The following is a 17,982-nucleotide window of genomic DNA, read 5'->3' as shown; positions in this document are numbered from 1 at the left end:
TGCCAGCACGCCCACAAGCGAGTCACAATGGGCGGCCTAAGCGGCACGCGGCAATTTACCGCTATCTAGTGTACATTCACCTTAGGGCGGAGCGTTTGTATGGCGGAAGCACGTCTCTGGTCTGACCGCAGAAATTGAGGTACGAGTGTATGGCGGAAGTACGTCTCTGATCTGAGCGCAGATATCGAGGTGCGAGTTCATCTTTCATATGCTGTGTTTATCGGACCTCCTGGAGACAGACAGAGAGGCCCGGTCCAAGTCCTCAGACAAGGGTTGGTTCATATAGAACCGCCGGATAACTAAAACTGTTTTTCAGTGCTTGCCACTGCCGCAAAAGGCTTTAAGTTACTTCCACGGGTGTCGGGTGGGGATGTTGTTAGCCAGCCAGCCAGCTAGCTAGCTAGCTAGCCAGCCAGCCAGCTGTCTGAGTCAACCTGTATTGAGCGATTGAAAGCTTCAAAGAAGAGTCAACTTGCTTGCAAGCCAACTGGACGAGAACCTGTATAGAACTTGGAAAGAATCAAATGTTCCTCAGCCCTCTCTTCGTGAATTCTCACTAGCCTGAAAGGTGAATGTTGCTTAGCAAAACATGCTACAAAGCTAGCTAGTCATTGCTAACTGTTTGTGTTTTGGGGTGGCCCGTGCTTGTTAATTGTTACTTTGCGTTATTTATGTCCATTGTCTCACTTTTTAGTGGGTTTCGTTCGTTTGCTGGAGATGTATTTAGTCTTCTAAAATGCTGTCATGTAATAGGAAGCCTTGGTGGCTTTTTATGGCTTTCAGTTTATGCAGAAATACTGTAATGAACACAGTAGCTTGCTAGCTAGTTAAGTTAGCATTAGCTACCTGGCTATTGTGTTAATTGGTGTGTTAAGCAGCCTATAGAGCCCCACAGTGAAGGTGTCATAATACCCATAAAACCTAGTAGTCCAACAGGGAAATGGTTCCAACCGTTTTTCCACCATTCATTTTTCCCATAAGGGATTTTTAGAAACACTTACAATAAGGGCTGTGTTTCGTGTAGGCTTACCCTGGCATGACTTTTTGATAACCATGTAAATCTCTCTAGGACAAGGTGACTTATCAGTATATTCTGCTTTATTCACTGATTCTAAAATGCTAATAAGCATCAAAGTAGACAAATGCAAAACTACAAATCCCTGCAAGCTCCTGCATGTCATCTCTAGTGGACACCTTTGCTACCAGGTATTGTGTCAATTTAAAACTTACACAAGATTGTTCACATAATTGTCCATTTTAAATAAATGTAGCCAGTTTATTACATTTGGCTAACATTGGATAGTTAATCCAGAGATTCTTAACACCTTTGCCTCTGCAGTCTTGTCCAGAGCCTCATGGTATTTGTAGATCTTTATGATAGCCACATTAGCAGCTAATTGATTTTGGGATAATTGTAGGTGAATATATTGATAAAAGTCACCTTGTCCTTGAGATATTTACACGGTTATCAAAACGTCATGCGATGTACATGAGAAACAGCACTTATTTTAAGGTTTTTCTAAAATCCCCTATGGGGGAAAGTGAATGGTGGAAAAAATTATTGGAACCATCTCCCTGTTTGACCTCTAGGTTTTATGGGTATTGTGACTCATACTGTGGTACTCTGTTGAATGAACTCAATAGTTAAGCTGCTGATTGTATGAACCAGAATCTGGCTTTACATGAGATGTTGAATATGGCGACTCTCCTTTAAGCCCAGGAAGCAGCCATTCAACTAGCCAGATTGAATAACAACCTTCCGGGGCTTAAAGGAGAATCGCCATATGCAACATCTCCTGTAAGGCCAGATTCTGGATCACTGATTGGCTAGTTGTATTGCTGTAGTGACGATCTCATTATGAAATTACAATAACTCTTCAATAGATGGTTCGTGGCTAAGTGAAAAGCTTATTGCATGTGAGCTATATGTAGCTAGCATTTGACATGAAAAAGTTAGTATGAGCCAATTCCTGACAGATAGCTTGTCAGTCATGGGTCCCTATAGCCAACCTGGTCTCGGAGCATTTCATATTATTCGGCACGTAAATCCAAGACACTCCATTTAGTATGATATGTTACGTTTCATATGGTGTGTATTAATTTTATGGATGTCCATCACCCATTTCGTTAGCTAGGCTAGGGGTTAAGGGTTAAGTTTAGGAGTTAGGTAAAAGGGTTAAGGTTAGGGGAAGGGTTAACTAACATGCAAAGTAGCTAAAAAGTGGAAAGTAATTGAAAATCTGCTAAAGTTGTCCGTGATGATATTCGAACTCACAAGCTTTGGCTTGCTAGACTCCGCATTATATGCCCACCCATCCACCCCGACCAACCAAACCAAATGTAACACATCATACTAATTTGAGTGTCTCAGGTTTACATTTACTATGTTACGTCTAGTCTATGAAACCAGGCTGCTATAGACACCTAAACTTAACTCCACGATTTAAGATGGTAGTGACTAGTGTGGGTGGACTGGAGTTCCGATGTCAAATATATTTTTATCTTAAACTCCGTATTTCAGCACCCAAAGAATAGCCCGCGTTTATACAAACTTTTATGTGACGTCAGTGCTCCAGTCAGCCCACACTAGTCGCCGATCAACTCCATCGTAAGTCGTTGAGTCTGCAAACTTGTAATAAGTAAATATGACAATCTATTTGTTTAAGTAATGCTTGGTGACTTGAGTATCTTTCACTTTTGGTCCACAACTGAGGGAAAAAAATGTTCTCTTGCAGAAGTGTCATCAGTGAGAGTTTGCGTGTCCTTGTGTGTGCATGCGTGAATAACAGGGCCCGCGTGAGAGGGAGTGAGTTTGTTACCTTCTCTGGGTGAATATCTCACTGCCCTGGACATGATGGGCCCGAGGCGGAAGTCCACCAAGACACAGCTCGCCAGTGGGGGTGCTGCCAATCCTTACAGACTGGAGGAGCCCAAGGACTACATCAATGAACTCTCCCATGAGGTCCTCTGCCACATATTCCGGTCAGTGAGTGTCAAAGAACAGAATTCAATGGGGGTGTCCCCCAAAAGGCACCCCATTCCCTATATAGTGCACTCACTTTGACCAGGACCCCTATGGTCAAAAGTAGAGCACTATATAGGGAATGCGGTGCGATTTGGGATATAAGGGTTCTTTGTTGCTGTTCACCCTCTGACATAACAATGGGGATGTCATCATTGGTCCTTGTTTGGACTGTAAATCTCAGTGCTTTTACAAAAACTGATTATTTTACAATTTAACATTTTCTTTTTTTGAGCCTCAAAGGTGATACTCTGCCATAATGACCAGGATAGGGTAGCTGTAAATATTTCCCTCCTTTATCCCCCCCTTCATGCAGGTATCTGCCCATGCAGGACATCATGTGTATGGAGTGCCTGTCTCGGAAGCTTCGGGAAGCGGTGACACTGTACCTGCGGGTGGTGAAGGTGGTGGACCTGTGTGCTAGCCGTTGGTGGGAGTACATGCCCTCAGGTAGGCAGAGAGGTACATGGCATGTTTGGAAAGTAGCAGGAGGATATTGATGATGCATATCATCCTTTAGGGTACAGAATAGTTGATCATCGATTTTGAAGTACTGTCAAACATAAATTAACCTAGTCTAAAGCAGCTAAGATTGTAGGTAATATATACATACTCTGTGATATTGAATGATTGTGGGCTCACAAAAAAAGTGTCAATGCACTCTTTAGTTAACCCCCTGAAACTGTTTTGGCCTGGTGCCATGGAGCAGGATTCACAGACTGCAGTTTCCTCATGCTGCTGAAGAAGATGCCAGACCTGGAGCAGCTGTATGGGCTTCACCCCCGCTACCTGGAGCGCCGAAGAGTCCGGGGCTACGAGGCCTTCAGTATCCCAGGAGTACTGGAGGCTCTTCAGGCCTGCCCCAACCTGCTGGTGAGTCTGGGTCTAACAGACCGGGCCAGTAACAATTGTGACTGTCATGTTTTTCAATTCAGAAAATAGGTGAGGTGATCTTGAAAGCCTTTTAGGTTGACATAAATATCTTTATATTGATGTGATCCATTTTGAGTTATACCATTGCTATGATACTGTATTATTCCTAAAGATGTTGTTTTGCTAGGTTTGTCTACACTAAGATGTCTTTGTCTATCTGCAGGGAGTGGAGACGTCTCATCTGGAGTTGGTGGAGGCAATCTGGAACTACATGCCTCAGGTCCACATCCTGGGGAAGTTCCGCAACCGCAACGGGGCGTTCCCCATTCCCCCCGAAAACAAGCTCACCATCCCAATCGCAGCCAAAATACAAACCCTGCATCTTGTCGGTGAGTATATCAAGGACTAGGCATATATCTCCCAATCTGTTTAGGTCATGGCACCCTAGACTGGTAGCAGATCTGTGTGGGCTCTCACCAACTCCTCTGTTGTGCTCAATGGCATAATTAATAATTACCAGACTAACGACACTCACCACGGTGTACTAACTCAATGTACTCCTCTCTTACATCCCAGGGGTGAATGTGCCAGAGATCCCGTGCGTCTCCATGCTAAGACACCTGTACCTGAAGTGGGTTCGCCTCACCAAGCCCCAGCCCTTCAAAGACTTCCTGTGTGTTAGCCTGCGGACATTTGTGATGAGGAACTGCGCTGGCCCCACCAACTCTCTGAAGTACGTGCCCCTGGTGACGGGCCTTGCCTCGGCCCGCAACCTGGAGCAGCTGGAGCTGGTCAGAGTGCCCTTCCTGGGGGGGCTCATCCAGCATGTGGTGGAGGACAGCTGGAGGTCAGGTAAGGAAGGATGGACCATCTTAATTATATTTAATTCAGTACATCTGGAGGTGTGTGTCATGCTCAATAATGGGCCAGTTTCCCTGACCCAGATTAACACTAGTCAGGACTAAAAACATGGTCAATAGGGAACCTTAATAGCAGGTATTTTTAGTCCAGCAGTAGGCTAAATCTGTGTCTGGGAAACCAGTCCAATAAATATCAGGGTGTCCACGGTTCCTTAACGTCTTAAGTTAATGTATCTGATTTAAAGGCCTTGAGTGTTAAAATGTCTTGCATTCAGTTTTCAAAGGGTCTTAAAAAATGTGATGGAGATGACTACAGTTTTTCCATTAGAATTGTGCCGCTGCCTAATTGTTGCCACTGCGGCAAAAAAAAAAAAAAACATCAAATAATACTCAACGTGCACTTTCAAGATGTTAGTTATCCAACCACATGTGCGGCTCTGTGCGCGTGCCAGTGCGATTCGGGCCGTTGCAAGAAGAGAGAGCAAGGTAGGGAGCATATACCATTTGATAGACGACAACACGAACTAGACCTGGGACAATAAACCAAAAATTACAGACACCGACATTGCCCTCCTCTTACCGACGCAATTTTGCTTATGTCAGTGATTAGGCTATACAACGTCCCTGCAGAAGTTTGTTCTAAAACCATTATTTAGTCAACAGTAATGTGCATTAACCTGCTTCCTGCAATGAAAGTATCTGCCCTGTTCCTGTTTCGCTGCTGGCTCGCACTCCTGCTCCTCCATTTCGCACACGGAGTGAAGGGAAAGATGCATTTTGATAAGTGCAAGCATACTGACAGTCGAGCGACATTTCGAAAATGTAAGCTAATTGCAGGAAACTATTAAAACGATTACCGTTGTTAAAAAAAGAGTTGTCTCAGCTTTGCGAGTATAACAGTTATTTCTCAACCGTCAATAGAGGAAATAACACCACTTTACAAACGGTGTATGTAATTGACATGATGCACCAGGGGCGAGCGGCTACGCGCCTTTTGCGGTGATTACATCAAGTAGCCTATATAGGCCAACCAACCACTGTTAGATCAATTCCATGGCTATCTAGCAACAATATCATATTTAGAGTTAGCAATCTAGTTCATGTGTTTTGAGTTCCCACTTTCTCATGTGGTACATGAAGGTAGCGTTTTTCTGACACTTTAATGGCTAAAATTTGAACGGAAAATGGGGTGAAGTCAATTGGACTTCCCAAGGACCTATTAGACATGAGCAAGTAATGTTACCAGGTTACTGTCAATAAAACAGTATTATTTTTGCTAGTCTGGTCATGATAGAATCATGCTTCAGGCAACCACCATCATCGGCTAACGTACAAACAGTACCTAGCTAGCTAGGTCACCCCTCAAAGAGGTACTAATGTGTTTTGAGTTCCCAGGCATAGTTTAGGCCAATATGCAAAAATATAAATAAACATGGAGGCAAATTAATCTCTAGAGCCAAAAATATATTGGATTATTCTGGATCCTTTTTTGACATGTTGCACATCAAAATGCATTCCATGAGCATGCTAGATGAAATGGCTATACCTACCCTTTGTGCCCCAGGTGGATTTCGCAATTTGCACACTATTGTATTTGGTGCCTGTAAGAATGCACTTGAAGTTGACCTGGGCTACCTCATCATCACTGCTGCACGCAGGTAAGCAAAGAACTGACTGATTGAGGTAAGCAAATGGATAAACCTGATGAATAGTGAGATTTAGCTAGTGCTTTATTTTTTATTTATCTAGATTACATGAAGTTCGAATCCAGCCTTCCCTAACCAAAGACGGGGTGTTCTCTGCACTGAAGATGGCTGAACTGGAATTTCCCCAGTTTGAGACTTTGCACCTTGGATACGTCGATGAGTTCCTATTGCAGTGTGAGTCAGTTAAGGCCGAAGTTGTTATATAAAACGTATAATATTTTATAGTTATATACACTGTGGCCAGTGTATTAGGTACACCACCCCGTTCACGAAAATGGTTCACTCCTACAGACAGTGAGTCATGTGGCCTTGGCTTGCTATATAAAGCAGGCATCGGTATTCAGTTACTGGAGGTATTCAGTTACTGTTCGATTAAACGTTAGGAAGTGCAAAACGCTCTGCGGAGTGGTCACTAGCTGGTATGGCAACAAAGTCATAAAATCAGATTTTTAAACCTAACCATAACCACATCGCTAACCCTAATGCCTAACCTTAAATTAAGACCAAAAAGCAACTTTTTTTTTCTCTCTCGAATTTTTCAGATATAGGCAATTTTGACTTTGAGATTGATCAATCGTGCGGAAATCCACCTACCAAACACATTGTCTATGGGCAAAGGATATGAATACCACCCCGTACACTTTCCTACTTTCCTCCCCTCTACTACTGTACCCCATAATCTACTTTCTGCAACTGTTTAAATAAAAATATGTAGCTAAGTAGGAAGATGCTCCATAAAAATAAAAAGTCTAGCCTTTTAACTGTAGGTTATGGTTATGCTATTACATAAGATGTATTGATTGTAATGTATTTTCTTGGTTAGGTAAAATGAGTCACTCTGAGCTGGTGAAGTATGGCCTGGCTGACGTCATTGAAAACCCAGGTATCATCACAGACATCGGGATGAAGGCTGTCAACGAGGTGTTCTCCTCCATCAAGTATCTGGTCATATACAACTGCCCCCACCTCCACAACCCACACAAGTGGATTACAGGTAATGGACCAAATCATCTGTTTGCGGTTTTTAGGGTCTTTTATTTTATTTATTTTTGTTTTTAGGACCTTGCCAGAAGCAGTATGCTTTCTTAGCTTTGAAACAGATCATTTTATGTTTTTTGCTTAAATGACTAGTTCAGGCTCATGAACATCGAAAGCTTAGAGGACACTTAGAACTGTGTCTGTGTTGTCATCAGACCACTCGCGGTGGAGTCGCTTGGTGGACCTGACTCTGGTGCGTTGCCATGCCATCAAGCTGGAGTCGTTCAGCCAGTTCATTGAGCTGCTCCCCAGCCTGGAGTTCATCTCCCTGGACCAGATGTTCAGAGAGCCACCCAAGGTAAGTCCACTGCACTGGGCTCCCCTCATGACAGCGGAGAGAAAATGGTAACATTTTTTAGTTAATTTTGTGCAATTCAACACATTTTGTCATGGGTTGGAGAGGAAAATGAGCCGTTTTACAGCTAATTTACTGGAATTTTATACATTTTGCCGTAGGGTGAAGATAAATGTTTGTAGTTTTTAATATATCTATGTGAGACTAACAAAATCAGTGGGGACCCCCGGCCAGTAATTCGACCATGTTAACAAGTTTAGATAGCTGGCCGCAAAACTAATTTAATAATCTAAAAAATGTTAGCTGACATGGGCTAAGTGACTGACATGACAAGAAAACTGCTGATGCAAAACAACATTTCGAAATCTACTACACAAGGTGCAACTTAAGTTGAGACCCCGACTGAGATTTTGGGAATTTGATCCGGGGGCTTTCAAAATGCGGGCTGCCAGTTTCCCATCCCTGGCCTAGAACCTATAGCCAGGTATTTTGCCCCAATGATTCCATTTAGCAGTCGATTTTCTATAAAGCGACTAAGTGATGTGTGCGTACATTTATTTATTTTTCTTCATACGGGTGTTCGAAATCAAACCCCACTATCCTGGCGTTGCAAGCCATGCGCTATAGACTGAGGACCAGATATATAATATTAACCTCCTTGGAAGTGATCTAACAACACAGGGATTGTGACTGAATATGAAGTTCTATGCTTAGTCCAGACTGGACTATAATGTTAACACCTCATAGATCAGGGTTCCCCCAAAACATTTTATTTTACTTGTACATTATTTATTTTAATTGTATTGTTGGTCATGAAATGCATTAAAAACACCAGCAAATCAGCTCCATGTCATTTTAATTTTGGAAATCTGTTCCAACGTATTCCCATGCATAATAAAGCGATATACACAGAGTGACCTAAACATTAGGAACACCTGCTCTTTCCATGACCGACTATCCAAGTGAAAGCTATGATCCCTTATTAATGTGACTTGTAAATCCACTTCAATTGGTGAAGGGGAGGTGACAGGTTAGAGGCCTTTTATACACAATCCATATCTCAATTGTCTGTGTGCCATTCAGAGGGTGAATGGGCAAGACAAAAGATTTAAGTGCCTTTGAACAAGGTATGGTAGTAGGTCCCAGGCACACCGGTTTGAGTGTGTCAAGAACTGCATCGCTGCTGGGTTTGTCATGCTCAACAGTTTCCCGTGTGTATCCACCACCCAAAAAACATCCAGCCAACTTGACACAACTGTGGGAAGCATTGGAGTCAACATGGGCCAGCATCCCTGTGAAACGCTTTCGACACCTTGTAGAATTGAAGCTTTTTTCAGGGCAAAAGGGGGTGCAACTCAATATTAGGATGGTGTTCCTAATGTTTTGTATGCTCAGTGTATGTGATAGTTTATACAAATGTAAACAAGGTTTGAAATTATTATGTTTTAGCAAAATATCTGTTTGGGCTTCTTGTGGTCAATTTGCAGTCTACAAATTATTTGTAATTATGTTCCTGACCATCTGCTCAAGAAATAATCGGTCATGATGGTCTTTGATCTTTTTTGTGTTTATTAAGTATCCCCATTACTACACTTCCTGGGGTCCAGCAACATTAAGGCAGTTACATAAAATGCTAAATATTACATTCCATAACAATTTACCCAATACATTTAGTGTGTTCACTCTGTTACTCCCTCAGGGCTGTGCCCGTGTGGGTCTGAGTGCTGGCACTGGGATAGGAGTCTCCTCTGCCCTGGTCAGCAACCAGAACTCCAACAATGACAACGACAATAACAACAACAACAACAACCACCAGAACAACAACAACAACGATGCACCCAACATCCCACCGCACAACAATGACAACGAGGAGGGTGCAGCTGTCGTGCCTCAACCACGACACAGGGCCGAGGGTACTCTGCTGCTCGCATTGTTACAACCTTACCACATGACAGTGTTATAACATTGCTACATTATTGTTACAAAGTTGTAATGACATCGTCAACGTTGCTACTATTGCTGACATGGGGATCTTAGCTGCGTAATGTACCACTAGTGTACAAACTCATGACCTTTCTACTGTTCCTCTCCTCCAGAGCTTCCTGAGGTGAACGGGATGTTGCAGGATGAGAACATTGAGGCTGAGGCCGTGGTCCAGGCCTGGCCTGCAGACGAGATGGAACCCCCTGGTCCCAGTCAGCCTGCTGCCAACCCTCGGCCAGACAACGCAGACGAGGAGCAAGCAGGTCTGGACAGAACTAACTCCACTACAGTGGCACATATTTCAGCGAGTTTACATGAGAATGGACTTTTCTCATTTTTATGTATTTTTCTCTCCACTATTTTCTCTATTTCTTGTCTCCTCTGTCTCTTCCTCTGTCTCCTCTTGCTCCCCGCTCTTTTTATTCTGTCTTTCTCCACCGCACCCTCTCTCTCTCTGTCTCTCCCCCCTGTAGGTCCCAGTGGTGTTCAGTGTGTGGTGAAGAAGCCTCCAGTGGTGATTTTCGACTCGGACAGTGAGGATGAGGAGGGCCCTGTCAGAACCCAGGCTCCAGGCCAGCCCCAGCAGCAGCAACAACTGACCACTTATCCTCCTGAACCACCGCAGCCCACTGGCAAGACTACCACTGCTGAGGAGGCAGCCACACACATTAGTGAGTCTCTCAAATGTAGTGATGGGCACGGTTATTCAAAATATCTGAACTTACGGTAGTGTTTTAACTTGTGTGTTTTCAATTTTAGATTGTTAATATAGGCCTAAAAAACAATAATGTAAAAGTGGTCTAAATTAAATGATCTATGTGACATTGTTACATACAAGGACAGACCATGACATTTAATATATAAACTTTTTAATGTAGTTGAGCTACTGCTGCGTATTTAGCCCTCCAATCAGCCCTGACAACGGTATTCTATTTTCCCGTCTTCAATTAGCGATGACAAGCGCACCTAAGGGAGGTTTCACGAGACCTGGCACAGATCAATGCAAAACACTTAACAGAAAGCTGTCTTGAAACAGAATCTGTTCTTTCATGGCGAGCGTCAGACTTCTCTTTCACTGTTGTTGTTAGCTAAAAATACAGGAGAATAGCAGCCTGTCTGCTGTTGTGGTATCTCTGCCCTCTGCAATTGCGCCATTCTGATTCATAAAGCAATTGTTTTATTTGGATTATCCGGCTAGCCGAAAGAATTTCAGGATATTATTTGAATAGTGAAATCATTTCAAATGCTCATCCCTACTCCTCACATCAAAAATAAGCTCTTTCAATTATGATAAATTGTATTTTCTATCCTTGCCATAAAACTCAAATGGCTTCTAAGGCTTAAATTTTATTATTGTGAGTTCTGTGCTGTGTTGCAGGTAAAGGGAAGACGCCCCTGCGTCGTCGAGGGCCACCCCTACAGGAGCCCAGCTGTGAGAAGGGTTGCCAGGTCACCAGTGAGCAGATCAAAGCTGACATGAAGGCTGCCACTGAGGTCCCTGACAAAGACAAGAGCTCCAAGGAGCCTGCTGCAGGGACAGGGGCTGCTGGGGGGGCAGGCTGTACCACGGGGGGTTGTGTTTGCTCCGTCCACTGGAGAGAAGACTCTGCTAACCAGGAGGAACAGTCCAGAGCCCGGGCAGGGGACGAGGGGACAGTCCGGACTCGCTGCACCTGCAGTAGGGCTCGCCTCGGCCCAGAGGGAAGGACTCGAAGCGTGCCCAACCACCCAGCCTCTGGAGGGGCAGGAGGAGGGGACAGGACCCCAGAGAGGAGGCAGGATCTGGGGGAGGGAGCAAGCGCAGAGGGGCTGGAGGCCAGGGACCCTGCTGAAGAGAGCCTGGCGAGGGGCGTGCCTGAGGGGCACCGTGGTGAGAGGATGTTGGGTCAGAGCTCCGGGGAGGCCAGCGTAGAGCCCCAGCCCAGAGGGTTAAGAGATGGATTTCCCAGGCGACCTGTCACCCGCGCCCGCAGCAGACTGTCATCTGTACCTCTGGTGTCTGAGTCAGGTTAGACGGGATAAGCGGTCCTTCTGTCAGAGCACGAAATGCATTGTAATGCTGATCATTTGAAATGTAGGCCATATTATCATAGCTTTGATAGTGTAGGAAAGCCTGTGAAAAATAAGTTTCTCATAGAGTTCCTATTGTTTTGTCATGCAGAGTTGTCCAATTCCAAGCCTCGGGTCACTGTAAAGAGGAAACGCACAGCAGACAAGTCCACCAGCACCAGCGACCCGGTCACTGAGGACGACCATGTACAGGTAGGACCACTACACATACTGGGAAGAGACCCACTGTTCCTGAGCAAAGCGGCACAGAAATAGATTGGATACCTTATTACCAGTACATAGGAAATATGCCAGGTTGCCATTTTGAAACAAAGCCATACATGGTAAAATTACGGAATCTCTATTAAATGTAGCATCCTTCCTTTGTTTATCCCTCCCTATTGCCATCTAGGTGCTGACGCTGAAGTCCAAAAACCTAGTGGGAATCACCCTTACTAACTGTGGCATCACTGACCTGGTGCTGAAGGACTGCCCCAAGATGATGTTTGTTCATGGTAGGTTTCCCTTCTATATTCTCCCTCGATATATGATCAAGGCTTGATAATGAACATAATTAGTGGGCCGTTCTGTCATGTGAAGGCTAAATCCCAAATGGCCCTCTGCCGTCCCTCTCTGTGTCCCTCCAGCCACACGCTGCAGAGTGCTGAAGCACCTGAAGGTGGAAAGTGCCCCCATAGTGAACCGCTTTGACTACGCCCAGTGTAAGAAGCTGGACATGGAGCAGGTCCTGGATCAGATCCTCCGCATGCCCCCGGAGAGAAACCGCATCATCTACATGCGCCCCATGCAGCAGGTCAGTCAGAACCACAGACTTCCTGTCTGGGACCTGTTCGTTTCCAAATGAAATTTACACTGGATTTAAAACATTGAACCTAGTTCAGATATGTCTTACTACAGTTATTCTGCGCAATAGGTATGACTTCCACAGGAAATGTGAGCATGATTTCTCACTAAATCCTAGCAGAAGTATCCCCAGTTTAAATTATACTTTTTTTTTTTACCTTTTATTCAACTAGGCAAGTCAGTTAAGAACAAATTCTTATTTTCAACGACGGCTTAGGAACAGTGGGTTAACTGCCTTGTTCAGGGGCAGAACGACAGATTTTTACCTTGTCAGCTCGGGGATTCGATCTTGCAACCTTTCGGTTACTAGTCCAACGCTCTAACCACTAGGCTACCTGCCGATATGGTTTGTAAACCATGTCCTACTCTGACCTTGTCCCTTGTCCTAGATTGACTCTCTGGCCCTGGAGAGGAAGCTGTTCCGTGGGCCGTACCCCTACCACATCGCCATCATCCACGAGTTCAGTAACCCTCCTAATGTCAGGAACAAGGTCAGAGTACGCAGCTGGATGGACACCATCGCCAACATCAGCCAGTGAGTCACAGATATTGCTTGATAATACCTTTTTTAATATCCCTCTTTTCATATATATATATATATATATATATATATATATATATATATATATATATATATTTTTTTTTTCATTTATGGATTTGGTTAGATGTTTCAATTTCCAACAGTTTTTCTATGTAATCCAGTAGAATATTTAGTGGGTTGCTGCCAGTCTGTTTCCTCCAACAGATGGCCCGGTGTCATTCTCACTACGGCCAGCTGATGGCGCTGTTGATTCTCTACTGACCCTATTCGGCCGTACTGTACTAGACTGTTGGGCTGGTGATCAAGGACCAATGCCCATTTCCTTCATCTAAAAACCCAACATAAATAACCACTTTCATTTAATCAACAGGGAACTCATCAAGTACGAGTTCTTCCCCGAAGCTACGCGGACGGAAGAGGATATCAAGAAGTATCCCAGCTACCCCTGGGGCCGAGACATTTACACCTTGGAGGGTGAGAGGAAATCCTGTCTAAAACCCTTTGAGACTGGGTCTCAGTCTTTTCACAGCATAGCTACATCCTTCTCTACAGTCACTCTATTCTACATCAGTTCTATTAATAAACCATGTGAATAGTGCTGGTCTACTGGGATCTCAACAGTCCAATTAAGGCCAGCTGTGGAGTCACACACTAAATGATTCTTCGCTTGGTTGTGAGGATTCTCGATACCACCCTGTCTCGCTAAAACAAGGATGTGGTTAGATGGCTCAAAGCAGCCTCATAAACGTTTTCAGTCAGACGTTCACGCATGCTAGTATTAGTAGTCATCTCTCCTGCTCAAGAGTACACATTCTGGGTGATGTGATACGTCATCATCTCACTGGCTGCTCCTCTGGAGAGCTTTTATTGGCTATTGCTGATCACCTTTTTAAAATATTTTCATTGCATATCTACCACTACCAGAGCGTTGCAGATTTTGTGCCGATAAAATAAAACGTGTGAAAATATCGGGACGTCTGGAACTGCTCAAAGACTGGATCGGTAGCCCTCAAATTGCGTCTCCGACCCACTCGCATTAAACGTGTGTCGGCTCCGAGTAGGCAACAACATAGGGATTTTGTCTCGGATCTCAAACTTGTCTGGGACCGCTAAATCGGGGCCAAAATCGTGTAGTGTACACCCGGCTTTAGTGTTTTTCCATGCTTCATTCATTGTCCCCTTCTGGCTTTCATGATTCAAGACCTACATTGTGTTTCTTCACTTTACCCTTGCAATTTTGGGGTGGTAGCTACTCTGCCCTGTCTGATGTAGCTTGTCGCTCTTTCTCTCTCGTGTGTGTGTGTGTGTGTGTGTGTGTGTGTGTGCGCGTGTGCTTACTGTCTGTAGGACTGGTAGATGAAGCGCCCTACTCCATGATCACAGACTTCCCCTGGCTCCGTACCCTACGGACAGCTGATCCCAACAGCTACGCACGCTATGACTTTGAGGATGATGAGAGCAGTGAGTGACCGTCTCCCCTGTCCAGTTGTCACCATCTTTACCTACCTGCTATACACATGTGCTCAACCTGGCTGCAGTGACTAGCAAACCTGCTCCCTTATTTCTAGGCTCATTGTCAGTTGTGTTATATGAGAACTGTGATCTGTCTCTTGAGGCATTCAAATGAATAGAATGGAATGCACCTTTTAGGGCCTACTTCCCTGATGGGTACCTTCTCGGTAGCACTCTTGAGTCTGCTTGTCAATCATAAGGTGCTAGCCACATTCAATGACGCCATAATGGGTGGACTGGCAGCCATTTTGAGTGTACCCATGAGTTTACCAGTCAAATTGCCATGGTGAAAGGTTTCTAGCCCGTTCTACTCATTCAATTGCTATGGTACCAACCCTCCTCTCCTGTGTCTCTCCTGCAGCCACCATCTACGCCCCGCGGAGGAAGGGCCAGCTCTCGGCAGACATCTGCATGGAGACCATCGGTGAGGAGATATCGGAGCGGCGCCAGACACGGCGCGGGGTCTTCCAGCGTGTGGTGGTGGTCTTCATCCACTACTGTGACGTACGGGGCGAACCTGTGGACGATGACTACATCTAGTGCCTCCTGTTTTGTCCCAGACTGGGGGAGAGACCTGAGAGGGAGGGGAGGAGGTCTGGAGTGGAGACCCAGCACCCTTGGTGTCTGCCTGCCAGGCTCCTACTGTGACCATTGCACCCACCCAATGTTGAGAACCAGTGCTTGACAGATTTTTCAATGGAGCTCCAGGGAGGGGGCACTGGAGTGTCTGTCTCGAGTTGCCTTGTTTTGTATTTTCTGACCTTACATGAAGGGAGAGCGAGAGGCTGCTCAGTGGGTTGGTTGTCTTCTCACAGCCATTGTTTAGGGTTTTTCTCAGTGGGGGAATGACAGCTCCTTGACCTTAGAGGAGTTAAAGCTCTGCTCTTGCCTGCCATTCATACTCATAGATACGCTATGTTGATCTTTCCATGCACTACCTCACCGTATAGGTGATGTTGAAACTATGTGTGGGGACCGGCGTATATGTTAAAGCACCCAGGGAAGTGTGTATGCCTATGTTATTGTAGAAATCTGAGATCTGCACCGAGAGAGAACCACGTACCTGAGCTTGGAGAATTGAAAGGGCACCGCTTAGTATTCTGTTTTCAACAAGATGTTATTTTTCTTGAGTGTTTGAATTCCCTTTTTGTGTTTTGGCAAGATTTCCACTGGAATGGAGGAATATCAGTTTTCGGGAGTTTGGTGTTTTCACCTACCTCTGGTGCTGACAAAGACACAAGCTTTAGAGAAGCACCCTCAAGCTAGATGCTAGAAGTGCCCTTAGATTTGTTTGTAAAAAAAAAAAAAGACGTTTCGTTTTCCCAATAGTTCTTTGGCTAATTTATTTATGCTTTGTTTTAATTTGTATTTTCTATGTTTTAGTCCTTCACCTCTGTTCCTGAGGTCTGTTGTTGTTGTTGTTGTTGTTGGGGGGGTGGTAGGTTCAATAGGTGTGCATTATGACTGGTCTGTGTCTTGCTAAGTTCTGTTTACCTCACGACTTGGTAAAACGAGAGCGAGAGAGAACTGCGGCGGTATCAAAATAAATTTGTTACCATTTAATTCCCCCCGCCAATTCTCCTGTAAGCGGTTCCTAAAGAAAAGAGCGAGGAGAAAAAAAAAGAAATGGCTTTCATTGTTAAGCATCTTTCATGCATACAATAATTTAAGAATTCTCCCCGCCTCTAATTGAACCCACATTTCTAGAGACTTCAAGAATGGCTCTGGTTGTTTTGAATAAGGGTCATGGCTAGTGAGGGTCGTAAAAGCATGTCTCGTTCATCTCTAGACGACTGCAAGCATGCAGACAGTATCCAAGCAAGATGACCTTCAACACATGAGCACCACAGTGTGTCTTATGTGGTATAATAATACTTCTCTTTAGGAAGCACAACCAAGTTTTGTTCATGTATGTGCATCGCACTGGAACACAGGAGGAAGTAGGAGAAGGAACAGTACAGGAATGTACCATATGTTCTGAAGCTTCTTTTCTAGATCTCTGGATTAGTGAAAAAGACACTTCGATGTTCCCAAGTCTCTCCTACCCTTTGGATGTTTGAGTTTCACACAGGCTCTTCGACAGGAAGTCAGATGGTGTATGCAAACAAACACGCATTTTGTCTTAACTACGCACGCAATGCTGAATCTGTTAACTGTGAAAGAACCCAGTGTTCCTGTTAGTCGAGGAAATACATTTTTGAAGGGCACTTTAAGAGTCGGATATAAAAAATTTAAAAAAGCCTTTTAAAGTGTGATAACCCCCTTCTTGCTGCTCTACTTTTTTCTCTTGTCTGGGTGACTCCCTCCACCCTCCTCTTCCAAAGCCAGGCTACTAATGCTTGTGAAGTTAATCTAGAAACACGCTAAGCTCTGCAGAAAACCTGTGTACAAAAACCCATGTACAGATGTGCTGTATTTAATGGATCTTCCAAGATTTGTTTTATATGTTTATATAAAAAAAAAACTATTTCACATAATAAAAAGGGAGAACTGAATCAAGTGGAGCACCACTGTGTGTGTGTCATGCTTTGTCTGGCAGTGACGTCGTGTGTGTGTGGGGGGGGGTGCACAGAGAATGGACTGAAGCCTCTTCTCTTTTATTGAGACCGACCAGTTCACCGTAAATTGTGAGAACTAAAAAGAGACGATATATTCTGAGTGTTGCCTCCCAAATGGCACCCTGATCCCTATATACTGCCCTGTTCAAAAGTAGTGCACTAAATAGGGGTTAAGGTGTTTTCATTAAGAGGCCTAAAACACCTGGTTTTTGCAGAGATGAGCAGATGTCTTCCAAGTGGAGTTAGATTGCCAGCTTTTCAATTAAAGTGTAATGCTGCCCTACATCTGGATAATCCATTTCCTTGCTGCAGTAAAAAAAAATCAAGTTTAAGTGGACTCAAGACAAGTACTGTAAGAAAGGTTGTGTGGCTGGTCTGGAGTAAGTCTTTGTCACACTATTTATATGTTCTGACACAGAATAGGTGTGTAATGTTCTAGGCCAGTTGTCCCCTTTTCCCTTGTCTAAGCAGGAAGAGGAAGATTTGTGGGGAGAGTATGATAATCTACTCTGGTTCCTGTGGAGGGGATGTTGGACCTGCAGTATGTCTGTGTGACAGCGCTTTGGCCAAATTCACCTCCGTATACCATTCCCAAAAAGAGCTAGGATTTGTTGACCTTTCAATTTAGCAAAAGGTTTAAGAATGTTGTACATTGAAATAGTAACTACCTAATGTAATAAA

At 44.3% G+C, this 17,982-nt stretch overlaps 1 protein-coding gene across 4 annotated transcripts; it reads left to right on the top strand.

The window, feature by feature from the left end:
- Positions 1-177: 177 nt before the first annotated feature.
- On the top strand, positions 178-17,247 carry fbxo38 (F-box protein 38). 4 transcript variants are annotated; one of them, XM_014200106.2, is made up of 21 exons: positions 178-568; positions 2,790-2,982; positions 3,339-3,472; positions 3,729-3,895; positions 4,119-4,284; positions 4,472-4,747; positions 6,320-6,413; positions 6,505-6,635; positions 7,285-7,455; positions 7,655-7,797; positions 9,494-9,707; positions 9,891-10,040; positions 10,251-10,448; positions 11,156-11,785; positions 11,939-12,039; positions 12,239-12,341; positions 12,474-12,640; positions 13,080-13,225; positions 13,602-13,705; positions 14,579-14,692; positions 15,105-17,247. In XM_014200106.2, the coding sequence occupies exons 2-21, from the start codon at positions 2,852-2,854 to the stop codon at positions 15,281-15,283; spliced, it is 3,519 nt and encodes a 1,172-aa protein (XP_014055581.1). In that variant the 5' UTR covers positions 178-568; positions 2,790-2,851; the 3' UTR covers positions 15,284-17,247. The 4 variants fall into 4 exon arrangements, with proteins under 4 accessions (XP_014055581.1, XP_014055579.1, XP_014055580.1 ...); XM_014200104.2 differs by having other exon boundaries at positions 3,339-3,484; positions 3,732-3,895; XM_014200105.2 differs by having other exon boundaries at positions 2,736-2,982; positions 3,339-3,484; positions 3,732-3,895.
- The last annotated feature ends 735 nt before the right edge of the window (positions 17,248-17,982 follow it).

Source organism: Salmo salar, chromosome ssa05 (genome assembly GCF_905237065.1).
Source record: "Salmo salar chromosome ssa05, Ssal_v3.1, whole genome shotgun sequence".
NCBI classification, from domain to species: domain Eukaryota; kingdom Metazoa; phylum Chordata; class Actinopteri; order Salmoniformes; family Salmonidae; genus Salmo; species Salmo salar.
Note: the sequence above shows the minus strand (reverse complement) of the source record. Positions and strands in the feature narration are given on the sequence as shown.

Coding starts and splice junctions, on each gene's coding strand:
- fbxo38 (XM_014200104.2), top strand. CDS start 2,852: ATGATGGGCCCGAGGCGGAAGTCCACCAAGACACAGCTCGCCAGTGGG. Junction 6,414..6,504: donor ATCATCACTGCTGCACGCAG/GTAAGCAAAGAA, acceptor TTATTTATCTAG/ATTACATGAAGTTCGAATCC. Junction 11,786..11,938: donor ACCTCTGGTGTCTGAGTCAG/GTTAGACGGGAT, acceptor TTTGTCATGCAG/AGTTGTCCAATTCCAAGCCT.